The sequence below is a fragment of the Salmo salar genome, chromosome 04 (assembly GCF_965601325.2).
Source record: "Salmo salar chromosome 04, fSalSal1, whole genome shotgun sequence".
Lineage (NCBI taxonomy): Eukaryota > Metazoa > Chordata > Actinopteri > Salmoniformes > Salmonidae > Salmo > Salmo salar.
In genome coordinates this window covers 36,553,644-36,574,896 of record NC_138294.1, presented here as the reverse complement: position 1 = coordinate 36,574,896, position 21,253 = coordinate 36,553,644, and the positions used below count along the sequence as shown (strand labels likewise).

The window sequence follows — 21,253 nt, the reverse complement described above, 5'->3', positions numbered from 1 at the left end:
AAACCTCTTCCTGCACTTAACCCCTCTAGAAGGCCTATAAACATACCTTTTATCTGTTAAATGTAGGGGCCTATGTCTATCCTATTTAACTATAATGAACACACACTTTATTTATGTTGTTTTCTTTGTGGATAACAATGAGCAAAACTGCTATAAATGCATAAAGATGGTATTTAACGAATTATATATATATATTGTGTGAGCAATTACCTACAAAATATAATCTTTATGATCACTTTTATTAGGATGTCAAAACAATTGTACGCTTAGGCTACTGTAGCTATGGTTCTCAGTCAGAGTCGCATCCGCAGCTCAGCGGCTATTCGCCAACAAATAAACTTCCTCAAACTTCACCAAAGCCGTTTCATACACTTCCTCTCCTCTCCGCAAATGAACCGACTTCCTTCATAACGCAACCCCGCCCGCCCGACTGACAACACAAGACAACGAAGATCCGTCCGACCAATTCTGCCACCGAGAAGGAGAGGAGGAAGGACTATGTTAGGTGAGTTTTTGACCCAAGACTCCTAACACTTTATACCGCATCCGAAATCAACAGGCTGGGACTGCTAGAACTTTTAAACTGTGTAGCGTAGCCTAATGCTGCGAGTTATTCTACAACAAACTTTGTCTGGCTTCCCATAATCTCTACAGGGTTTGACTCCGAGATGTCCAGCTTTCTGTCTGGAGCCTCTCCGTTGTCATTTAAAATCAAATCAAATGTATTTGTCACATACATGGTTAGCAGATGTTAATGCAAGTGTAGCGAAATGCTTGTGCTTCTAGTTCCGACCATGCAGTAATATCTAACAAGTAATCTAACCTAACAATTTCACAACAACTACCTTATACACACAAGTGTAAAGGAATGAATACGAATATGTACATACAAATATATAAATGAGTGATGGCCCGAACTGCATAGGCAAGATGCAATAGATGTTATAGAGTACAGTATATACATGAGTAATGTAGGGTATGTAAACATTATATATATAAAGTGGCTAGTGATAAATCAATTTTTCCATTAATAAAGTGGCTAGAGATTTGAGTCAGTAAGTTGGCAGCAGCCACTCAATGTTAGTGGTGGCTGTTTAACAGTCTGATGGCCTTGAGATAGAAGTTGTTTTTCAGTCTCTCTGTCCCCGCTTTGATGCACCTGTACTGACCTTGCCTTCTCGGGTGGTTGTTGTCCTTGATTATCTTTTTGGCCTTCCTGTGACATCGGGTGGTGTAGGTGTCCTGGAGGGCAGGTAGTTTGCACCCGGTGATGCGTTGTGCAGACCTCACTACCCTCTGTAGAGCCTTACGGTTATGGGCGGAGCAGCTGCCGTACCAGGCGGTGATACAGCCCGACAGGATGCTCTCGATTGTGCATCTGTAAAAGTGTGTGAGTCTTTTTGGTGACAAGCCAAATTTCTTCAGCCTCCTGAGGTTGAAGAGGCGCTGCTGTGCCTTCTTCACCACGCTGTCTGTGTGGGTGGACCATTTCAGTTTGTCCGTGATGTGTATGCCGAGGAACTTAAAACTCTCCATCCTCTCCACTACTGTCCCGTCAATGTAGATAGGGGGGTGCTCCCTCTGCTGTTTCCTGAAGTCCACGATCATCTCCTTTGTTTTGTTGACATTGAGTGTGAGGTTATTTTCCTGACACCACACTCCGAGGGCCCTCACCTCCTCCCTGTAGGCCGTCTCGTCGTTGTTGGTAATCAAGCCTACCACTGTAGTGTCGTCTGCAAACTTGATGATTGAGTTGGAGGCGTGCGTGGCCACGCAGTCGTGGGTGAACAGGGAGTACAGGAGAGGGCTTGTGGGGAACCCAGTGTTGAGGATCAGCGGGGTGGAGATGTTGTTACCTACCCTCACCACCTGGGGGCGGCCCGTCAGGAAGTCCAGGACCTAGTTGCACAGGGCGGGTCGAGACCCAGGGTCTCGAGCTTAATGATGAGTTTGGAGGGTATGTTATTATTTGTCTATGCCATGGGATTATAGGTTATTGTGTTTTACTCATAAGTACTTCATCGAGGGGCCAACTACTCCCTAAGAATGTTGACATGTCTTCCACATTCAGTTGTTTAGGGGTGTTTGTGTGTGTGTGTGTGTGTGTGTGTGTGTGTGTGTGTGTGTGTGTGTGTGTGTGTGTGTGTGTGTGTGTGTGTGTGTGTGTGTGTGTGTGTGTGTGTGTGTGTGTGTGTGAGAGTGCATGTGTGTGTGTGCGTGAGAGTGCATGTGTGTGTGGTTTTCAATCATCTGTATCATCTCCTATCACCAGAAACAGATGTGAAATCATTCATAGAATAGTTCCTCAGACAATCACACAGTTTGATGGTTTCATGTTATGTAGAAATAGAATTGAGAGTGAAATGCCTGACTTTCCACCAAAATGTCCATAAATCATTTTCCTTGCACCACCCACCCTCCAATATATATTCTCTCTGTATACTCCAATAATACAGGGAGATATACAGGAGGACATACCTGCTATTTCAGTATGGTGGTGGTGGTATTTTCATACTTTACTAGTGTTTTCTCTACTCGGACAGTTAGGTGTGGTTCGATACCTGAAACCTTTTGTGGGGAAGGAAGGAGTGAGGGAATGAGGGGGGTAAGGAGGGAGGAAAAGAGGAAAGGAGGAAAGGAAGAAGGGAATATTGAGTTCTGTGTTTGGACAGCTGGTTGTCTGACAGCTCAGTCCTCAATGATTTTAACAGCCACCAAGAGGTGTTCATAAACACATTATAACACACTTATAACATATACACACCAACTAGTTGATGTCTGCCTGGGCCATATACAAGATAAAGTACATACTTAAATGATATATAACCTTTGTATATACAGTTGAAGTCGGAAGTTTACATGCACTTAGGTTGGAGTCATTAAAACTAGTTTTTCAACCACTTCACACATTTCTTGTTAACAAACTATAGTTTTGGCAAGTCGCTTAGGACATCTACTTTGTGCATGACACAAGTCATTTTTCCAACAATTGTTTACAGACGGATTATTTCACTTATAATTCGCTGTATCACAATTCCAGTGGGTCAGAAGTTTACATACACTAAGTTGACTGTGCCTTTAAACAGCTTGGAAAATTCCAGAAAATGATGTCATGGCTTTAGAAGCTTCTGATAGGCTAATTGACATAATTTGAGTCAATTGAAGATGTACCTGTGGATGTATTTCAAGGCCTAACTTCGAACTCAGTGCCTCTTTACTTGACATCATGGGAAAATCAAAAGAAATCAGCCAAGACCTCAGAAAAAAAATGTGGACCTCCACAAGTCGGGTACATCCTTGGGAGCAATTTCAATTCACCTGGAGGTACCACGTTCATCTGTACAAACAATAGTATGCAAGTATAAACACCATGGGACCACACAGCCATCATACCGCTCAGGAAAGAGACATGTTGTCTCCTAGAGATGAACGTACTTTGGTGCGAAAGTGCAACTCAATCCCAGAACAACAGCAAAGGACCTTGTGAAGATGCTGGAGGAAACAGGTACAAAAGTATCTATATCCACAGTAAAACGAGTCCTATATCGACATAACCTGAAAGGGCGCTCGGCAAGGAAGAAGCCACTGCTCCAATACCTCCATAAAAAAGCCAGACCACAGTTTGCAACTGCACACGGGGACAAAGATCGTACTTTTTGGAGACATTTTCTCTGGTCTGATGAAACAAAAATAGAACTGTTTGGCCATAATGACCACCGTTATGTTTGGAGGAAAAAGGGGGAGGCTTGAAAGCCGAAGAACACCATCCCAAACGTGATGCACGGGGGTGGCAGCATCATGTTGTGGGGGTGCTTTGCTGCAGGAGGGACTGGTGCACTTCACAAAATAGATGGCATCATGAGGATGGAAAATTATGTGGATATATTGAAGCAACATTTCAAGACTTCAGTCAGGAAGTTAAGGCTTGGTCGCAAATGGGTCTTCCAAATGGACAATGACCCCAAGCATACTTCCAAAGTTGTGGCAAAATGGCTTAAGGACAACCAAGTCAAGGTATTGGAGTGGCCATCACAAAGCCCTGACCTCAATCCTATAGATAATTTGTGGGCAGAACTGAAAAAGCGTGTGCGAGCAAGGAGGCCTACAAACCTGACTCAGTTACACCAGCTCTGTCAGGAGGAATGAGCCAATATTCACCCAACTTATTTTGGGAAGCTTGTGGAAGGCTACCTGAAACATTTGACCCAAGTTAAACAATGTAAAGGCAATGCTACCAAATACTAATTGAGTGTATGTAACCTTCTGATCCACTGGGAATGTGATGAAAGAAATAAAAGCTGAAATAAATCATTCTCTCTACTATTATTCTGACATTTCACATTCTTAAAATATAGTGGTGATCCTAACTGACCTAAGACAGGGAATTTTTACTAGGATTAAATGTCAGGAATTGTTCAACTGAGTTTAAATATATTTGGCTAAGGTGTATGTAAACTTCTGACTTCAACTGTTGATTGTTGTTTTTCGAATACCGGATTGCCCCTTTAACCGCTAGTCACTTTGGATGAGTAAATGGTTGCTAAATGACCATATTGCTGTCGTGATAACCCACAGCTCATAGAGTAGACTCTGACAACCGACCCAACTAGGCCTGTCCCTCAGGACATCTAGCCCTTCCTGTTTCACTTTCTCACACCACTAGTTCACTCTCCTGGGGCCTTGCTTGTAAATGCAAGGCCCCAGTTTCACACACACACACACACACGCACGCACTCGCACACACACACACAATTATACACCAAACTGAGTACACACCAAAGTGGTAGTGCCTGGACTCGTGTTCTTTAAAAGTGAGCATTAACAGGCATACCACCATCACGCTGTCTCTACCTTATTCCCTTTATATTGCACTATTTTTGACCAGGACCCATAGGCACTATATTAGGGTGCCATTTGGGATGCATCCTTTGTCACTGCTTGTTATATGTTGCTGCTGTGAATACAAGCCTTTCAGTTCAGCCCTTAAAAGAACAATCTGTAACTTTCATATCCAGTCTAAAGTGCTGTGTGTCTCTCTCTCTGAATGTTCATTCTCCTCTGTTTCTCTCTTCTTTCCACTCTGCGTCCTCTCTATCTCTCGGTCTCTCCTTCCTTCCCTCTCTCACTCTGACTGTAGCGTAGTGCTGCTGGAGACTGTTAAAGTGTGTAACATGCTGACTAGATCAGGTACGAGCGTGGGTCCTTGTGCGCCATTGCGTGCATGTTGATTTTGTCCATCCACACCAGACGTGATCAAGACACGCAGGTTGAAATATCAAAATGAACTCTGAACCAACTACACTATAAATACAAAAGTATGTGGACACCCCTTCAAATTAGTGGATTCGGCTATTTCAGCCCCACCCGTTACTGACAGTTGTATAATATCGAGCACACAAATCGTGTGTTCTCTACTCCGACAATTAATCCACAGACAAAAGGGGTAACATAGTTTGTTTCTAGTAATCTCTCCTCCTTCAGTCTTGTTCTTCTTATTATTCTTGTTCTTCTTCTGTGGACTTTACATGGCGGTTGGCAACCAACTTTAAGATGCATTACCAGCACCAACTGGTTTGGAGTGTGGACCTCAGATTTGCTTTCAATCACCCACGTGGGTATATGCTCCTAAAAACCAGTGAGGAGATGGGAAAGCCAGGACTTGCAGTTTGGATGAAATTATTGAATAATATCAGGAATCATGGTAAGACCCAAATGCAGACTTTGTGAAGTAACAAAGTTTATTGTAACAACAGGGGCAGGCAAACGACAGGTCAAGGCAGGCAGGGGTTGATAATCTAGAGGTGGAGCAAAGGTACAGGACGGCAGGCAGGCTCAGGGTCAGGCAAGAGTCAAAAACCAGGAGGATGAGAAAAAGAGAGACTAGGGAAAACAGGAGCTGAGACAAAACGCTGGTAGGCTTGAACAAACAAGATGAACTGGAAAACAGACAGACAGAAAACACAGGTATAAATACCCAGGGGATAATGGGGAAGGGGGTGGAGACAAGCACAAGGACAGGTGAAACAGATCAGGGCATGACAGAATAACATTTATTTTGCATCGCTCACGCACCCATCACAGGCAGTGTGGTCAGCATGCTGACTAGACCAGGTAGTAACGTGCATCCACATGCATCATCGTGTGCGTGTTGATTTTGTCCATCCACACCAGACGCGATCAGGAAACACAGGTTGAAATATCAAAACAAACTCTGGACAACCTAAACTGAGCATGAAAATAAACGTCCTCTCACTGTCAACTGCGTTCATTTTCAGCAAACTTAACATGTGTAAATATTTGTATGAACATAAGATTCAACATTTGAGACATAAACTGAACAAGTTCCACAGACATGTGACTAACAGAAATGGAATAATGTGTCCCTGAACAAAGGGGGGGGGGGGGGGGGGGTCAAAATCAAAGTAACAGTCAGTATCTGGTGTGGCCACCAGCTGCATTAAGTATTGCAGTGCATCTCCTCCTCATGGACTGCACCAGATTTGCCAGTTCTTGCTGTGAGATGTTACCCCACTCTTCCACCAAGGCACCTGCAAGTTCCCGGACATTTCTGGGGGTAATGGCCCTGGCCCTCACCCTCCGATCCAACAGGTCCCAGACGAGCTTAAAGGGATTGAGATCCAGGTTCTTTGCTGGCCATGGCAGAACACTGACATTCCTGTCTTACAGGAAATCACGCACAGAACGAGCAGTATGGCTGGTGGCATTATCATGCTGGAGGGTCATGTCAGGATGAGCCTGCAGGAAGTGTAAAACATGAGGGAGGAGGATGTCTTCCCTGTAAAGCACAGCGTTGAGATTGCCTGCAATGACAACAATTTCAGTCCGATGATGCTGTGACACACCGCCCCAGACCATGACGGACCCTCCACCTCCAAATCGATCCCGCTCCAGAGTACAGGCCTCGGTGTAATGCTCATTCCTTCGACGATAAACGCGAACCTGACCATCACCCCTGGTGAGACAAAACCGCCCCAGACCATGACGGACCCTCCACCTCCAAATCGATCCCGCTCCAGAGTACAGGCCTCGGTGTAATGCTCATTCCTTCGACGATAAACGCGAACCTGACCATCACCCCTGGTGAGACAAAACCGCAACTCGTCAGTACACTTTTTGCCAGTCCTGTCTGGTCCAGCGACGGTGGGTCTGTGCCCATCGGCGACGTTGTTGCCGGTGATGTCTGGTGAGGACCTTCCTTATAACAGGACTACAAGCCCTTAGTCCAGCCTCTCTCAGCCTATTGCGAGCAGTCTGAGCACTGATGGAGGGATTGTGTGTTCCTGGTGTAACTCGGGCAGTTTGTTGCCCTCCTGTACCTGTCCCGCAGGTGTGATGTTCGGTTGTACCGATCCTGTGTAGGTGTTGTTACACATGGTCTGCCACTGCAAGGACGTTCAGCTGTCCGTCCTGTCTCCCTGTAACGCTGTCTTAGGTGTCTCACAGTACGGACATTGCAATTTATTGCCCTGGCCACATCTGCAGTCCTCATGCCTCCTTGCAGCATGCCTAAGGTACGTTCATGCAGATGAGCAGGGACCCTGGTCATCTTTCTTTTGGTGTTTTTCAGAGTCAGTAAAAGGCCTCTTTAGTGTCCTAAGTTTTCATAACTGTGACCTTAATTGCCTACCGTCTGTAAGCTGTTAGTGTCTTAACAACCGTTCCACAGGTGCATGTTCATTAATTGTTCATGGTTCATTGAACAAGCATGGGAAACAGTGTTTAAACCCTTTCCAATGAAGATCTGTGAAGTTATTTGGATTGTTACAAATTATCTTTGAAAGACAGGGTCCTGAAAAAGGGACGTTTCTTTTTTTGCTGAGTTTATATTAATTTGGGGACAGTTCAAAACGCATGAAACATTCATGGCCATTTAGCTAGCTTGCTGTTGCTAGCTAATTTGTCCTGGGATATAAACATTGCTTTGTTATTTTACCTGAAATGCACAAGGTCTTCTACTCCGGCAATTAATCCACAGATTCTAGTCTCCTCCTTCAGTCTTCTTTTTTTATCTTCTTCTTCTTCTCCTTCTTTGGACTTTATATGGCGGTTGGCAACCAACTTTAAGGTGCATTACCACCACCAACTGGACTGGAGTCTGGACCTCAGTTCAGCTTTCAATCACCCATGTGGTTATATGCTCCTAAAAACTAATGAGGAGATTGGAGAGGCGGGACTTGCAGCACCTCAAGCATCAAAAATAGAACCAAGTTCTATTTTAGCGCCTGGCTATGCAGACGCACATTGACGCGCGCGAACAGTTTGGATGAAATGATTGAATAATATGTATGTGTACATTTATTTTGTAACGCTCGCGCACCCAACGCGGGCAGTGTGGTCAGCATGTAAGGGAAGAAGTGGAGTGGTAAAGTAACGTCCTGTCTTACTTCTCCTTTCATCTCCCTCTTTCGATGAAGTTGTAATCTGCGGTGAGGAGGGTGTGTGAGCTTCTGAGTGAGCTTCTTTAACATGGCACCCTATTCCTTATATGGGTCATTCTACAGAAGTAGTGCACATTGGGGGCAGATTTTTTTTCTAATTTATATCCTATTTTTCCCAAACTTTCAGGTCACATGTCTTCCAACATATGTCAGGTAGACATATATATTACTCACACACTGTATTTGAAATATTTCCATACCACCCCACCAAATTTGTCACTAGCGAAATGTTGTGAAAAAGTTGTAATAAAGGGAGAACCGCACAGTAGTGATCATTTTGATTAATATTACAGATTCATTGTACAAATGGTATTTGAATACTAAATTAACAAAATAGTAAAAACATAATTTTTAACCTGATTTTCAAAACCTTTACATTTCATTTTGAGAATTGTAATCTCTATTGTTTTCTGTAAAATGTTCAATGTTGATTGTAAGAATCTGAAATTTCTTGATTGATTGACATCTAATTAATTATATTGTTAGACGTAATGGTTGGAACCGGTTCAAGAAAACAGAACCAAAAACAGACAAGGAACAGACACAGAACAGGGAGCGAAAATGATTATTTTAAAAGCTTGTTAACTGGATAATATCATTATTTTACATTCCAGAAATGTTTTTCTAGTCCTACAAAAAACGTGATTGGACTCTAGAGCAGTGGAAACGTGTTCTCTGGAGTGATGAATCACGCTTCACCACATGGCAGTCCGACCTTGTTTTGGCGGATGCCAGGACAACGCTACCTGTCCGAATGCAGAGTGCCAACTGTGAAGTTTGGTGGAGGAGGAATAATGGTTTGTGACTGTTTTTCATGGTTCGGGATAGGCCCCTTAGTTCCAGTGAAGGGAAATCTTATTGCTACAGCATACAATGACATTCTAGATGATTCTGTGCTTCCATCTTTGTGGCAACAGTTTGGGGAAGGCCCTTTCCTGTTTCAGCTTGACAATGCCCCGTGCACAAAGCGAGGTTGATACAGAAATGGTTTGTCGAGATCGGTGTGGAAGAACTTGACTGGCCTGCACAGAGCCCTGACCTCAACCTTATCGAACACCTTTGGGATGAATTGGAACGCCGACTGCAAGCCATGCCTAATTGCCCAATGTCAGTGCCCGAGCTCACTAATGCTCGCAGCAAGTCCCCACAGCAATGTTCCAACATCTAGTGGAATGCCTTCCCAGAAGAGTGGAGGCTGTTATAGCAGCAAAAGGGGGACCAACTCCATACTAATTAGAGGTCGACCGATTATGATTTTTCAACACCGATACCGATTATTGGAGGACCAAAAAAGCCGATAGCGATTAATCTGCCGATTATTTTTATTTTATAATGACAATTAAAACAATACTGAATGAACACTTATTTTAACTTAATATAATACATCAATAAAATCAATTTAGCCTCAAATAAATAATGAAACATGTTCAATTTGCTTTAAATAATGCAAAACAAAGTGTTGGAGAAGAAAGTAAAAGTGCAATATGTGCCATGTAATAAAGCTAATGTTTAAGGGCCTTGCTCAGAACATGGGAACATATGAAAGCTAGTGGTTCCTTTTAACATGAGTCTTCAATATTCCCAGGTAAGAAGTTTTAGGTTGTAGTTATTATATTATTATAGGAATTATAGGACTATTTCTCTCTATACGATTTGTATTTCAAAAACCTTTGACTATTGGATGTTCTTATAGGCACTTTAGTATTGCCAGTGTAACAGTATAGCTTCCGTCCCTCTCCTCGCTCCTACCTGGGCTCAAACCAGGAACACATCGACAACAGCCACCCTCGAAGCAGCGTTACCCATGCAGAGGAAGGGAAAAAACTACTCCAAGTCTCAGAGCGAGTGACGTTTGAAACGCTATTAGCGTGCACCCGGCTAACTAGCTAGCCATTTCACATCGGTTACACCAGCCTAATCTTGGGAGTTGATAGGCTTGAAGGGGTGGGTATAATTTGTGGAACGTTCCAACAGGAATCTGTTCCAAAAACCGTAAAGTAAAAGGTTGCCAACCAACAACGCATACAAAGTAGCAACGCATACAAACCTAGCTAACTAGCTGCCGAATAGGCATCAACTCATCACGTAGCTTATTCTTAATGTTTGTCCATAGGCAAACAGACATGTGGGGACAGACATTTTTTGGAATAAACGTGATGAGTGAAAAACGCTATGAAATAGACCACTCCCTACCTGGTATCTTATTCTGCCGCTATACAACTTTGTATGCGTTGTTTTTTGGAAACCTTGTTATTTACGAAGTTTTTGGAATAGATTCCTGTTGGAACGTTCCACAAATTATACCCACCCAGGTTGAAGTCATAAACAGCGCAATGCTTGAAGCACAGCGAAGGGCTGTTTGAATGAATGCTTACGAGCCTGCTGCTGCCTACCACCGCTCAGTCAGACTACTCTATCAAATCATAGACTTAATTATAATATAATAAACACACAGAAATATGAGCCTTGGGTCATTAATATGGTCGAATCTTGTCATGTTGGATGTATACTAATGTCTCTGTAATGAGATTTGTGTATTTGTGTGTCTTCCCTGTGGCTCAGTTGGTAGAGCATGGTGTTTGCACCGCCAGGGTTGTGGGTTCGTTTCCCACAGGGGGCCAGTATAGGGGGGGAAGAAAAATGTTTTTATGAAATGTATGCATTCACTACTGTAAGTTGCTCTGGATAAGAGCGTATGTAAAATGTAAATGAATCTGGAACCTATCATCTCGAAAACAAACGTTTTTTTCTTTCAGTGACATACGGAACCGTTCCGTATTTTATCTAACGGGTGACTAAGTCTAAATATTCCTGCTAGGCATTGATGTTTATGGTTAAGTACATTGGTGCAACGACAGTACTTTTTTCGCAAATGTGCTTGTTAAATCAACACCCGTTTGTCGAAGTAGGCTGTGATTCAATGAAAATTAACAGGTACCGCATTGATCATATGCAACGCAGGACACGTTAGATAAACTAGTAATATCATCAACCATGTGTAGTTAACTAGTGATTATGTTAAGATTGATTGTTTTTTATAAGTCTAATGCTAGCTAGCAACTTACCTTTGCTTCTTGCTACCCTCGCGTTACAGGTAGTCAGCCTGTTAATCCTTGTGGAGTGCAATGTAAGGCAGGTGGTTAGAGCGTTGGACTGGTAACCGAAGGTTGCAAAAACTAATCCCCCCTGAACAAGGCAGTTAACCCCCGTTTCTAGGCCATCATTGTAAATAAGAATGTGTTCTTAATCTGACTTGCCTAGTTAAATAAAGGTGTAAAAAAAATAAATTGAAATACAAAAAAAATACAAAAATAAATAAATAAATAAAAAATTCGGCAAATCGGTGGCCAAAAATACCGATTACCGATTGTTATGAAAACTTCAAATCGGCCCTAATTAATCGGCCATTCCGATTAATCGGTCGACCTCTAATACTAATGCCCATGATGTTGAAATGAGTTGTTGGATGAGCAGGTGTCTACATACTTTTGGTCATGTAGTGTATATTTTTGTCACAAAACCGTACTTTAGATCAGTGGTTCTCAATCTGTGGGGTCGGGAGGGACTTTAAACTTACTCTTGACAGTTGTAATAGTAGAGCACAAGGTGTAATTTGAAATTAGTGCTTGTCATGTTAGCCGTTGCATACCTTAGACAGCTATTTATAACTTGTCAGAAATGTCCAGATCACCTAGCCCATGTTAGTTAATCAAACTTTTATTGTCACATGCGGCGAATACAACAGGTGAAATGCTTACTTACAAGCCCTTAACCAATAAAGCAGTTTTAAGAAAAAAAGTGTTAAGTAACAAATAGGTAAGTAGAAACAATTGAATAAAAGTAACAAATAATTAAATAGCAGCAGTAAAATAATAATAGCGAGGCTATATACAGAGGGTACCGGTACAGAGTCAATGTGCGGGGGCACCGGTTAATCGAGGTAATTGAGGTAATATGTACATGTAGTTAGAGTTAAAGTGACTATGCATTGATAATAAACTGAAAGTAGCAGCAGCGTAAAAGATGGGGTGGCAATGCAAATAGTCTGGGTAGCCCTTTGATTAGCTGTTCAGGAGTCAGGGTAGAAGCTGTTTAGAAGTCTCTTGGACCTAGACTTGGAGCTCCGGTACCGCTTTCCATGCAGCAGCAGAGAGAACAGTCTATGACTAGGGTGGCTGGAGTTTTGGACAATTTTTAGGGCCTTCCTCGGACACCGCCTGGTATAGAGGTCCTGGATGGCAGGAAGCTTGGCCGCAGTGATGTACTGGGCTGTACGCACTACCCTCTGTAGTGCCTTGCGGTCAGAGGCCGAGCAGTTGCCATACCAGGCGGTGATGCAACCAGTCAGGATGCTCTCGATGGTGCAGCTGTAGAACTTTTTGAGGATCTGAGGACCCATGCCAAATATTTTCAGTCTCCTGAGGGGGTATAGGCTTTGCTGTGCCCCCTTCACGACTGTGTTAGTGTGTTTGGCCCATGATAGTTTGTTGTTGATGTGGACACCAAGGAACTTGAAGCTCACAACCTGCTCCACTACAGCCACGTCGATGAGAATGTGGCTGTCCTCTTTTTCCTGTAGTCCACAATCATCTCCTTGGTCTTGTTCACGTTGACGGAGAGGTTATTGTCCTGGCACCACATGGCCAGGTCTCTGACCTCCTCCCTAAAGGCTGTCTCATTGTTGTCGGTGATCAGGCCTACCACTGTTGTGTCATCTGCAAACTTAATGATGGTTTTGGAGTCATGCCAGGAGGGGACTGAGCACGCAACCCTGAGGGATCAACGTGGCGGATGTGTTGTTACCTACCTTTACCACCTGGGGGCGACCCGTCAGGAAGTCCAGGATCCAGTTGCAGAGGGAGGTGTTAAGTCCCAGGGTCCTATAGTGTTGAACGCTGCGCTGTAGTTAATGAATAGCATTCTCACATAGGTGTTCCTTTTGTCCAGGTGGGAAAGGGCAGTGTGGAGTCTGTGGATCTATTGGGGCGATATGCAAATTGAAGCGGGTCTAGGGTTTCTGGGATAATGGTGTTGATATGAGTGATGACCAGCAGGATGTTCTACAATGCTGGATGTCACGCCCTGATCTGAGAGAGACGGTTTATTTCTCTATTTTGTTAAGTCAGGGTGTGGGGTGGGCATTCTATGGTTTATATTTCTATGTTTTGGCCAGGTATGGTTTCCAATCAGAGGCAGCTGCCTATCGTTGTCTCTGATTGGGAACCATACTTAGGCAGCCCTTTCCCTCCTTGAGTTTTGTACTGCTTTGTAAAGCCTGCAAGACGTGACGGTCGGTTTCCATTGTTTGTTATTTTGTTTAAGTGTTCAGAGTTAAAATAAATATCAAGATGAACACATACCACGCTGCACCTTGGTCTACTCCTTTAGACAACCGTTACACTGGATATATTCTACAGTCTTTAAATATGTGTGTTTCGGTGGGACAGCATTTTTTAGAGAAAGATGTTTGAAAATAAACAAATCTACTGATTAGATCATTATCTTTCAATGTAATAATAGAAGAACTCAACATCTTCCATTTAAATAATAGTGTTAAACATTTTTAACATGAAGTTTAGGAGTCTGGGTTTTTATTTTTATTTGGTGTGGGGGGGGGGACCTTTTTCAATGTAATAATAGAAGAACTCAACATGTTCTATTGAAATAATACTGTTAAAAAACATTTAACATGAAGGTTTGGGACAGCCACCTCTCAATAGAATAGGTGTTTTAACAATGACTTTGACCTATATTAATTTAACAATATGTTTGTTATTGCCTTTTATTGAATTAGAAGATATCATGATGTAAATAGATTTTCTACATTTGGGGTGGAACTGTAATTTGCACCACTTCTGTAGAATCACCCATATACAGTGGCTTGCGAAAGTATTCACCCCCTTGGCATATTTCCTATTTTGTTGCCTTAGAACCTAGAATTTAAAATAGATTTTTTTGGAGGGTTTGTATCATTAGATTTACACAACATTCCTACCACTTTGAAGATGCAAAATATATTTTTTTGTGAAACAAACAAGAAATAATTAAAAAAAAGAAAACTTGGGCGTGCATAACTATTCACCCCCCCAAATTCAATACTTTGTAGAGCCACCTTTTGCAGCAATTACACCTGCAAGTCTCTTGGGGTATGTCTCTATAAGCTTGGCACATCTAGCCACTGGGATTTTTGCCCATTCTTCAAGGAAAAACTGCTCCTTCAAGTTGTACAGCAATTTTAAGTCACCACAGATTCTCAATTGGATTGAGGTCTGTGCTTTGACTAGGCCATTCCAAGACATTTAAATGTTTCCCCTTAAACCACTCGAGTGTTGCTTTAGCAATATGCTTAGGGTCATTGTCCTGCTGGAAGGTGAACCTCCGTCCCAGTCTCAAATCTCTGGAAGACTGAAACAGGTTTCCCTCAAGAAACCCTGTATTTAGCGCCATCCATCATTCCTTAAATTCTGACCAGTTTCCCAGTCCCTGCCAATGAAAAACACCCCCACAGCATGATGCTGCCACCACCATGCTTCACTGTGGGGATGGCGTTCTCGGGGTGATGAGAGGTGTTGGGTTTGCACCAGACATAACGTTTTTCTTGATGGCCCAAAAACTAAATTTTAGTCTCATCTGACCAGAGTACCTTCTTCCATATGTTTGGGAAGTCTCCCACATGCCTTTTGGCGAACACAAAAGTGTTTGCTTATTTTTTTCTGGACACTCTTCCATAAAGCCCAGCTCTGTGGAGTGTACGGCTTAAAGTGGTCCTATGGACAGATACTCCAATCTTAGTTGTGGAGCTTTGCAGCTCCTTCAGGGTTATCTTTGGTCTCTTTGATGTCTCTCTGATTAATGCCCTCCTTGCCTGGTCCGTGAGTTTTGGTGGGCGGCCCTCTCTTGGCAGGTTTGTTGTGGTGCCATATTCTTTCCATTTTTGAATAATGGATTTAATGGTGCTCCGTGGGATATTTTTTATAACCCAATCCTGATCTGTACTTCTCCACAACTTTGTCCCTGACCTGTTCGGAGAGCTCCTTTGTCTTCATAGTGCCGCTTGCTTGGTGGTGCCCCTTGCTTAGTGCTGTTGCAGAGTCTGGGGCCTTTCAGAACAGGTGTATATATACTGAGATCATGTGGCAGATCATGTGACACTTAGATTACACACAGGTGGACTTTATTTAACTAATTATGTGACTTCTGAAGGTAATTGGTTGCACCAGATCTTATTTAGGGACTTCATAGCAAAGGGGTGAATACATATGCATTTTTCGTTTATTTTTTTTTTTCGCATTTTTTTTTTAAGGAATTTTTTTCATTTCACTTCACCAATTTGGACTATTTTGTGTATGTCCATTACATGAAATCCAAATAAAAATCCATTTAAATTACAGGTTGTAATGCAACAAAATAGGAAAAACACCAAGGGGGTGAATACTTTTGATGAGTTAGGGCCGCATAGTAAAAAAGCTCACAGGGCTCTGGTCAAAAGTAGTGCACTGTATAGGGAATAGGTGACATTTGGGATGCAACCAATTAGTGGGAAAATTGCAGAACTGACCTTAGATCAGCATTATGGGGAAACGTAACCCTTCTCCACATGATTGGCAGAAGACCAGTGGGCCAGGGTCCCGCCTAGTGGATAGTGATTGACAGGCATGAAACCCCAGCCATAAAGGCTGTTCTGATTGGTCTGCAGGCTACAGTGACCTCAGTGGGTCACACCCCAAGTGGAGGTGGGGCTGACTGCCTGTTTCCCTGGAGTCTGGGTGGAGTCACTGTATCTAAACATCTGGACAGAGAGAGAGAGAGAGAGAGAGAGAGAGAGAGAGATGAGGGGGTGAGAGAAAAATACAGAGATAGAGAAGGAGAGCGAGAGGGAGATGAGAAGAGAGGTAGATAGAGACAGAAACATACAGACATAACAAGAGAGAGATAGACATGAGTCTGTATCTCATGTAAAGTAAATCATTCTATTTTATACGTTTGCTCTCTATGGTAGGATGTTGCTCAGTATGTGTGTTTGTGTGATCCATAGAGCTGAAGGCCATTGGCTGAACCCAGGATAACATCTCTGTTTTGTTTGGATCCCGTTTCCTTGTGTACTCTTCATTTCCGACTGTCTCTCTCGGTCTGTGTCTGTCTCTCTTTGTGTCTGTTCTCTTTCTCTCTCTCTCTCTGTCTGTCTTGGTCTCTGTCTATTTCTCTCTCTGTCTCACTGTGTCTGTCTCTGTCTCTCTGTCTCAGTCTCTCTCTATCTCTCTGTCTGTTCCTGTCTCTCTTTGTGTCTGTTCTCTTTCTTTATATCTCTGTCTGTCTGTCTCACTGTGTCTGTCTCTCTGTCTCAGTCTCTCTCTATCTCTCTGTCTCTCTGTCTGTTCCTGTCTCTCTTTGTGTCTGTTCTCTTTTTCTCACTATCTGTCTGTCTGTCTGTCTGTCTGTCTGTCTGTCTGTCTGTCTGTCTGTCTGTCTGTCTGTCTGTCTGTCTGTCTGTCTGTCTGTCTGTCTGTCTGTCTGTCTGTCTGTCTGTCTCTCTATCTCTCTCTCTCTCTTTCATATTTAAATTCAAATTCAATATGCTTTAGTAGCATGACTGACAATGTCAATGTCTCCAAAGCGAAGTGATACACATAACAATTATGAAAACAACAGCTACAACAATAAGAATAGTAGCAATAATACTAAATTACATGACTCTATCTCTGTCTGTTTCTCTGTATGTCTCTTTCTCTCTTGTCTCCCTTGGTGTCTGTTTCCGCTTTGTCCTGGACTAAAAAACATGCTCAATAAAGAATCTCTATTGAAAATGCTTTTTAGTCCAGGACAAGGCTTAATCTGTGTCTGGGAAAACCGTCCCTTCATGTCTGGTTCCTTTACAGTCCTCTAACCCTCAGCTGTTTACTGATACGTAGGTATATAAGTATGATCTGCAACCCCCCACGATACAGTACTTTCACCCATCCAATCTTCCTATGCAAATCTCTCTATGCAAATGAAATCAGCTAGTAGGGGCTAGAGTAGTGTTTCCCAATCCTGGTACTGGGAACCCTAAGAGGTGCACAATGTCGACCAGGATTGGGAAACACTGGGCTAGGGGAACCAAAATAGAATGGGACCTAAGTGTGTGGTATGTCTGTGTGTTCCATCAGGTTGCTGAGGGGTGAGAGGTGAGAGTTGAAGGGTCGGCAGCACAGCAGGCATGCAGAGCATTAAGTGTGTAGTGGTGGGCGACGGTGCTGTAGGGAAGACCTGTCTGCTCATCTCCTACACAACCGGAGCCTTCCCTAAGGAATATATACCCACCGTGTTTGACAATTATAGCAGCCAGGTACTGTGTATGTGTTTGTTTGTGTATGTATGTGTTATTACATGTGTGGGTGGGTATATTTATACCTGCCTACATGTGACTGTTCCATGTGTGTGTGTCTATTTACTTCCCAGTGTTTGTTTTTACTTCCCTGTGTGTGCGTTTATGTCCCTGTGTATGTATCATACACCTGTCTGTTCTTACCCCTGTGTGTGTGTGTGTCTTACCCCTGTGTTTCTGTGTGTGTTCTTACCCCTGTGTGTGTGTGTCTCACCCCTGTGTTTCTGTGTGTGTTCTTACCCCTGTGTGTGTGTCTCACCCCTGTGTTTCTGTGTGTGTTCTTACCCCTGTGTGTGTGTGTCTCACCCGTGTTTCTGTGTGTGTTCTTACCCCTGTGTGTGTGTGTCTTACCCCTGTGTTTCTGTGTGTGTTCTTACCCCTGTGTGTGTGTGTCTCACCCCTGTGTTTCTGTGTGTGTTCTTACCCCTGTGTGTGTGTGTCTTACCCCTGTGTTTCTGTGTGTGTTCTTACCCCTGTGTGTGTGTCTTACCCCTGTGTTTCTGTGTGTGTGTTCTTACCCCTGTGTTTCTGTGTGTGTGTTCTTACCCCTGTGTGTGTGTTCTTACCCCTGTGTTTCTGTGCGTGTGTTCTTACCCCTGTGTTTCTGTGTGTGTGTTCTTACCCCTGTGTTTCTGTGTGTGTGTTCTTACCCCTGTGTGTGTGTTCTTACCCCTGTGTTTCTGTGTGTGTTTTCTTACCCCTGTGTTTCTGTGTGTGTGTTCTCACCCCTGTGTGTATGTTCTTACCCCTGTGTTTCTGTGTGTGTGTTCTTACCCCTGTGTGTTTTCTTACCCCTGTGTTTCTGTGTTTCTGTGTGTGTGTTCTTACCCCTGTGTTTCTGTGTGTGTTCTTACCCCTGTGTATGTGTTTACATCCCTGTGTGTGTGTTCTTACCCCTGTGTTTCTGTGTGTGTGTGTTCCTACCCCTGTGTGTGTGTTCTTACCCCTGTGTGTGTGTGTGTCTTACCCCTGTGTGTGTGTTCTTACCCCTGTGTGTGTGTGTGTTCTTACCCCTGTGTATGCGTTTACGTCCCTGTGTGTGTGTGTCTTACCCCTGTGTGTGTTTTAGGTGACAGTAGACGGGCGCTCCATCAGTCTGAACCTGTGGGACACGGCGGGTCAGGAGGAGTACGACCGCCTGAGGACCCTGTCCTACCCTCAGACCAACATCTTCATCATCTGCTTCTCCATCTCCAGCCCCGCTTCCTATGAGAACGTCAAGCACAAGTGGCACCCAGAGGTCAGTGTGTGTGTTTGTCTGTGGGTTTATTACATCTTGTTGTGTGTGTGTGTGTGTGCATGCTTGTGTGTAAATGTCTGTGTGTTTACAGATGTATGTGTGTGCACCCACAGGTGACCCACCACTGCCCCGGTGTGCCTGTCCTCCTGGTAGGCACTAAGAGCGACCTGCGTAACGACGAGGAGACCCAGCGCAAGCTGAAGGAGCAGAGCCAATCTCCTGTCACTCATCACCAGGGGGCGGGACTAGCCCGTCAGATCCAAGCCGCCCGCTACCTGGAGTGTTCCGCCCTCAACCAGGATGGGATCAAAGAGGTGTTCGCTGAGGCCGTCCGAGCCTTCCTCAACCCCCAGCACACCACCAGCAAGAGGTCCTGTAGGCTACTGTAGAGAGAGAGAGAGAGAGAGAGAGAGAGAGAGAGGAGGGGAAGGAGAGAGGGAGAGAGAGGGGGGATTGGGGAGATAGAAAGGAAGAGTAAAGGAGGGGTAAAGAGACTGATGTTCGCTGAGGCCGTCCGAGCCTTCCTCAACCCCCAGCACACCACCAGCAAGAGGTCCTGTAGGCTACTGGGGGGGGCAGTGGGACAGAGGGAGAGAGAGGAGGTGTAAAAAGAGAGAGGAAAGAAGGGTGGCTAGCTAGATGAAGAGACAGAAGGGGGTGGGCAGTTGAAACTGAAAAACTTACTTACTACAACAATGGAAATAATAGGAATGTACATGACTATGGTAGAATAATTCAGTTACATGTAAATATGACAGGAGAACAGTATTCTCTTTTCCCCCAGTGACCGACGAGCCTTACTATTGGGAAGAGGGAGGGGCAACTGCACTCTGCAAATGACGAATTACAGTGGTCTGTTATCATGGACACTTGGGCAGTTCTGATAGGCCAGAGCAGTGTCACTCAACGGCTTTACCAGAGACTGATTGGTCTGTAATGGTGGCGCCTACTTTCTCTTCCCACCCCTTGACCCTCGTCTCTTTTCCTCTTATTCCAGCATTAGAGCTCAGTAGAAACCCAACTAAAGCATATGTAAAGCATATTGAGAAATATCATGATGAGCCATGCCTCTTTCACTTCCCAGAAAAGAGCCTTTAATATTTGTTTGTTTGTAAATCAAAAATGTTTCCTGTGTGTTGACGCTGACTGCCTCTGTTCAGGCCAGAGGTTAGAGGTCACAGATGAAGCTGGGAGGCTGAGAGTTTGTGTCCCAAAAGTTGTGAAACCTTTTTTCCTTTCTTCCACGACCGCTGATCTTCCTTCATATCTTCCCTTATATCATATCCCCTCCTGAGTTGTATACTACGAAACAAGCTGGATCTACTCAGGCTTTTATGACGCTAGCCAGCTTCAGTTACCTTCACATTCCAGATCAGGCTTTTATAAAGCTAGCCAGCTTCCGTTAGCTTCACATTCCAGATCAGGCTTTTATAAAGCTAGCCAGCTTCAGTTAGCTTCACATTCCAGATCAGGCTTTTATAAAGCTAGCCAGCTTCAGTTAGCTTCACATTCCAGATCAGGCTTTTATAAAGCTAGCCTACTTCAGTTAGCTTCACATTCCAGATCAGGCTTTTATAAAGCTAGCCAGCTTCGGTTAGCTTCACATTCCAAATCAGGCTTTTATAAAGCTAGCCTACTTCAGTTAGCTTCACATTCCAGATCAGGCTCGTACTACTATGGTGGATATTGCTCGTCCGCCTGCCGCTAACTCTTGCAGGCTGGTTACTGCGCGTGCATGTCGCACATGACTAGTCGAGTGCCAAACACTTCATTGAGACAATGCTGAAACATCAATCTATGGGGGAATCAGTGCCACATTTTTATTTGTGCCGAAATCGAAATGAAATTAAAAAACTATCTTGCAAATTCAGCAGGCTATGGTGTGAAATAGGCTTTTAGAAGTGCCATCTTTATTTTATTACTTATCGTTAATGCTACTTTTGTTGTGCTTTTGTGTGCTCATCAATCCACGAGCACCTTCTATCTGTAGAACAGCTTGTTGCGTTGCGGCCATAGACATATAATCTATAGTAGGGTTTTGGAACCTCTAACCCTGGCAATTTGACTGTTACACTCATGGTAACCTAACACAGCAGGCGTAAAAGAAACACCTGAAACTAGATCCCCTACATACTGGTCTCGACAAGAAGACAATAAACTGTCCTTTTCTGCACCTTTCAACCAATCCAG

General features: G+C 43.7%; 2 protein-coding genes across 3 annotated transcripts in view; one reads left to right on the top strand and one right to left on the bottom strand.

The window, feature by feature from the left end:
• LOC106602826 (stromal interaction molecule 1) overlaps positions 1-1,364 on the bottom strand; it is a 113,219-nt gene extending 111,855 nt beyond the window's left edge. For both annotated transcript variants that reach the window (XM_014195730.3, XM_045716807.2), the window contains exon 1: positions 1,170-1,364. In XM_014195730.3, the coding sequence (XP_014051205.2) occupies positions 1,170-1,225 (56 nt within the window). In that variant the 5' untranslated portion in view covers positions 1,226-1,364. The remainder of the gene's footprint in view (positions 1-1,169) is intronic.
• LOC106602827 (rho-related GTP-binding protein RhoG) lies at positions 355-20,933 on the top strand. The gene is made up of 4 exons (XM_014195732.3): positions 355-505; positions 17,606-17,784; positions 18,893-19,063; positions 19,177-20,933. Exons 2-4 carry the CDS (start codon positions 17,656-17,658, stop codon positions 19,450-19,452), a joined length of 576 nt encoding a protein of 191 aa, XP_014051207.3. The 5' UTR covers positions 355-505; positions 17,606-17,655; the 3' UTR covers positions 19,453-20,933.
• Positions 20,934-21,253: the final 320 nt, after the last annotated feature.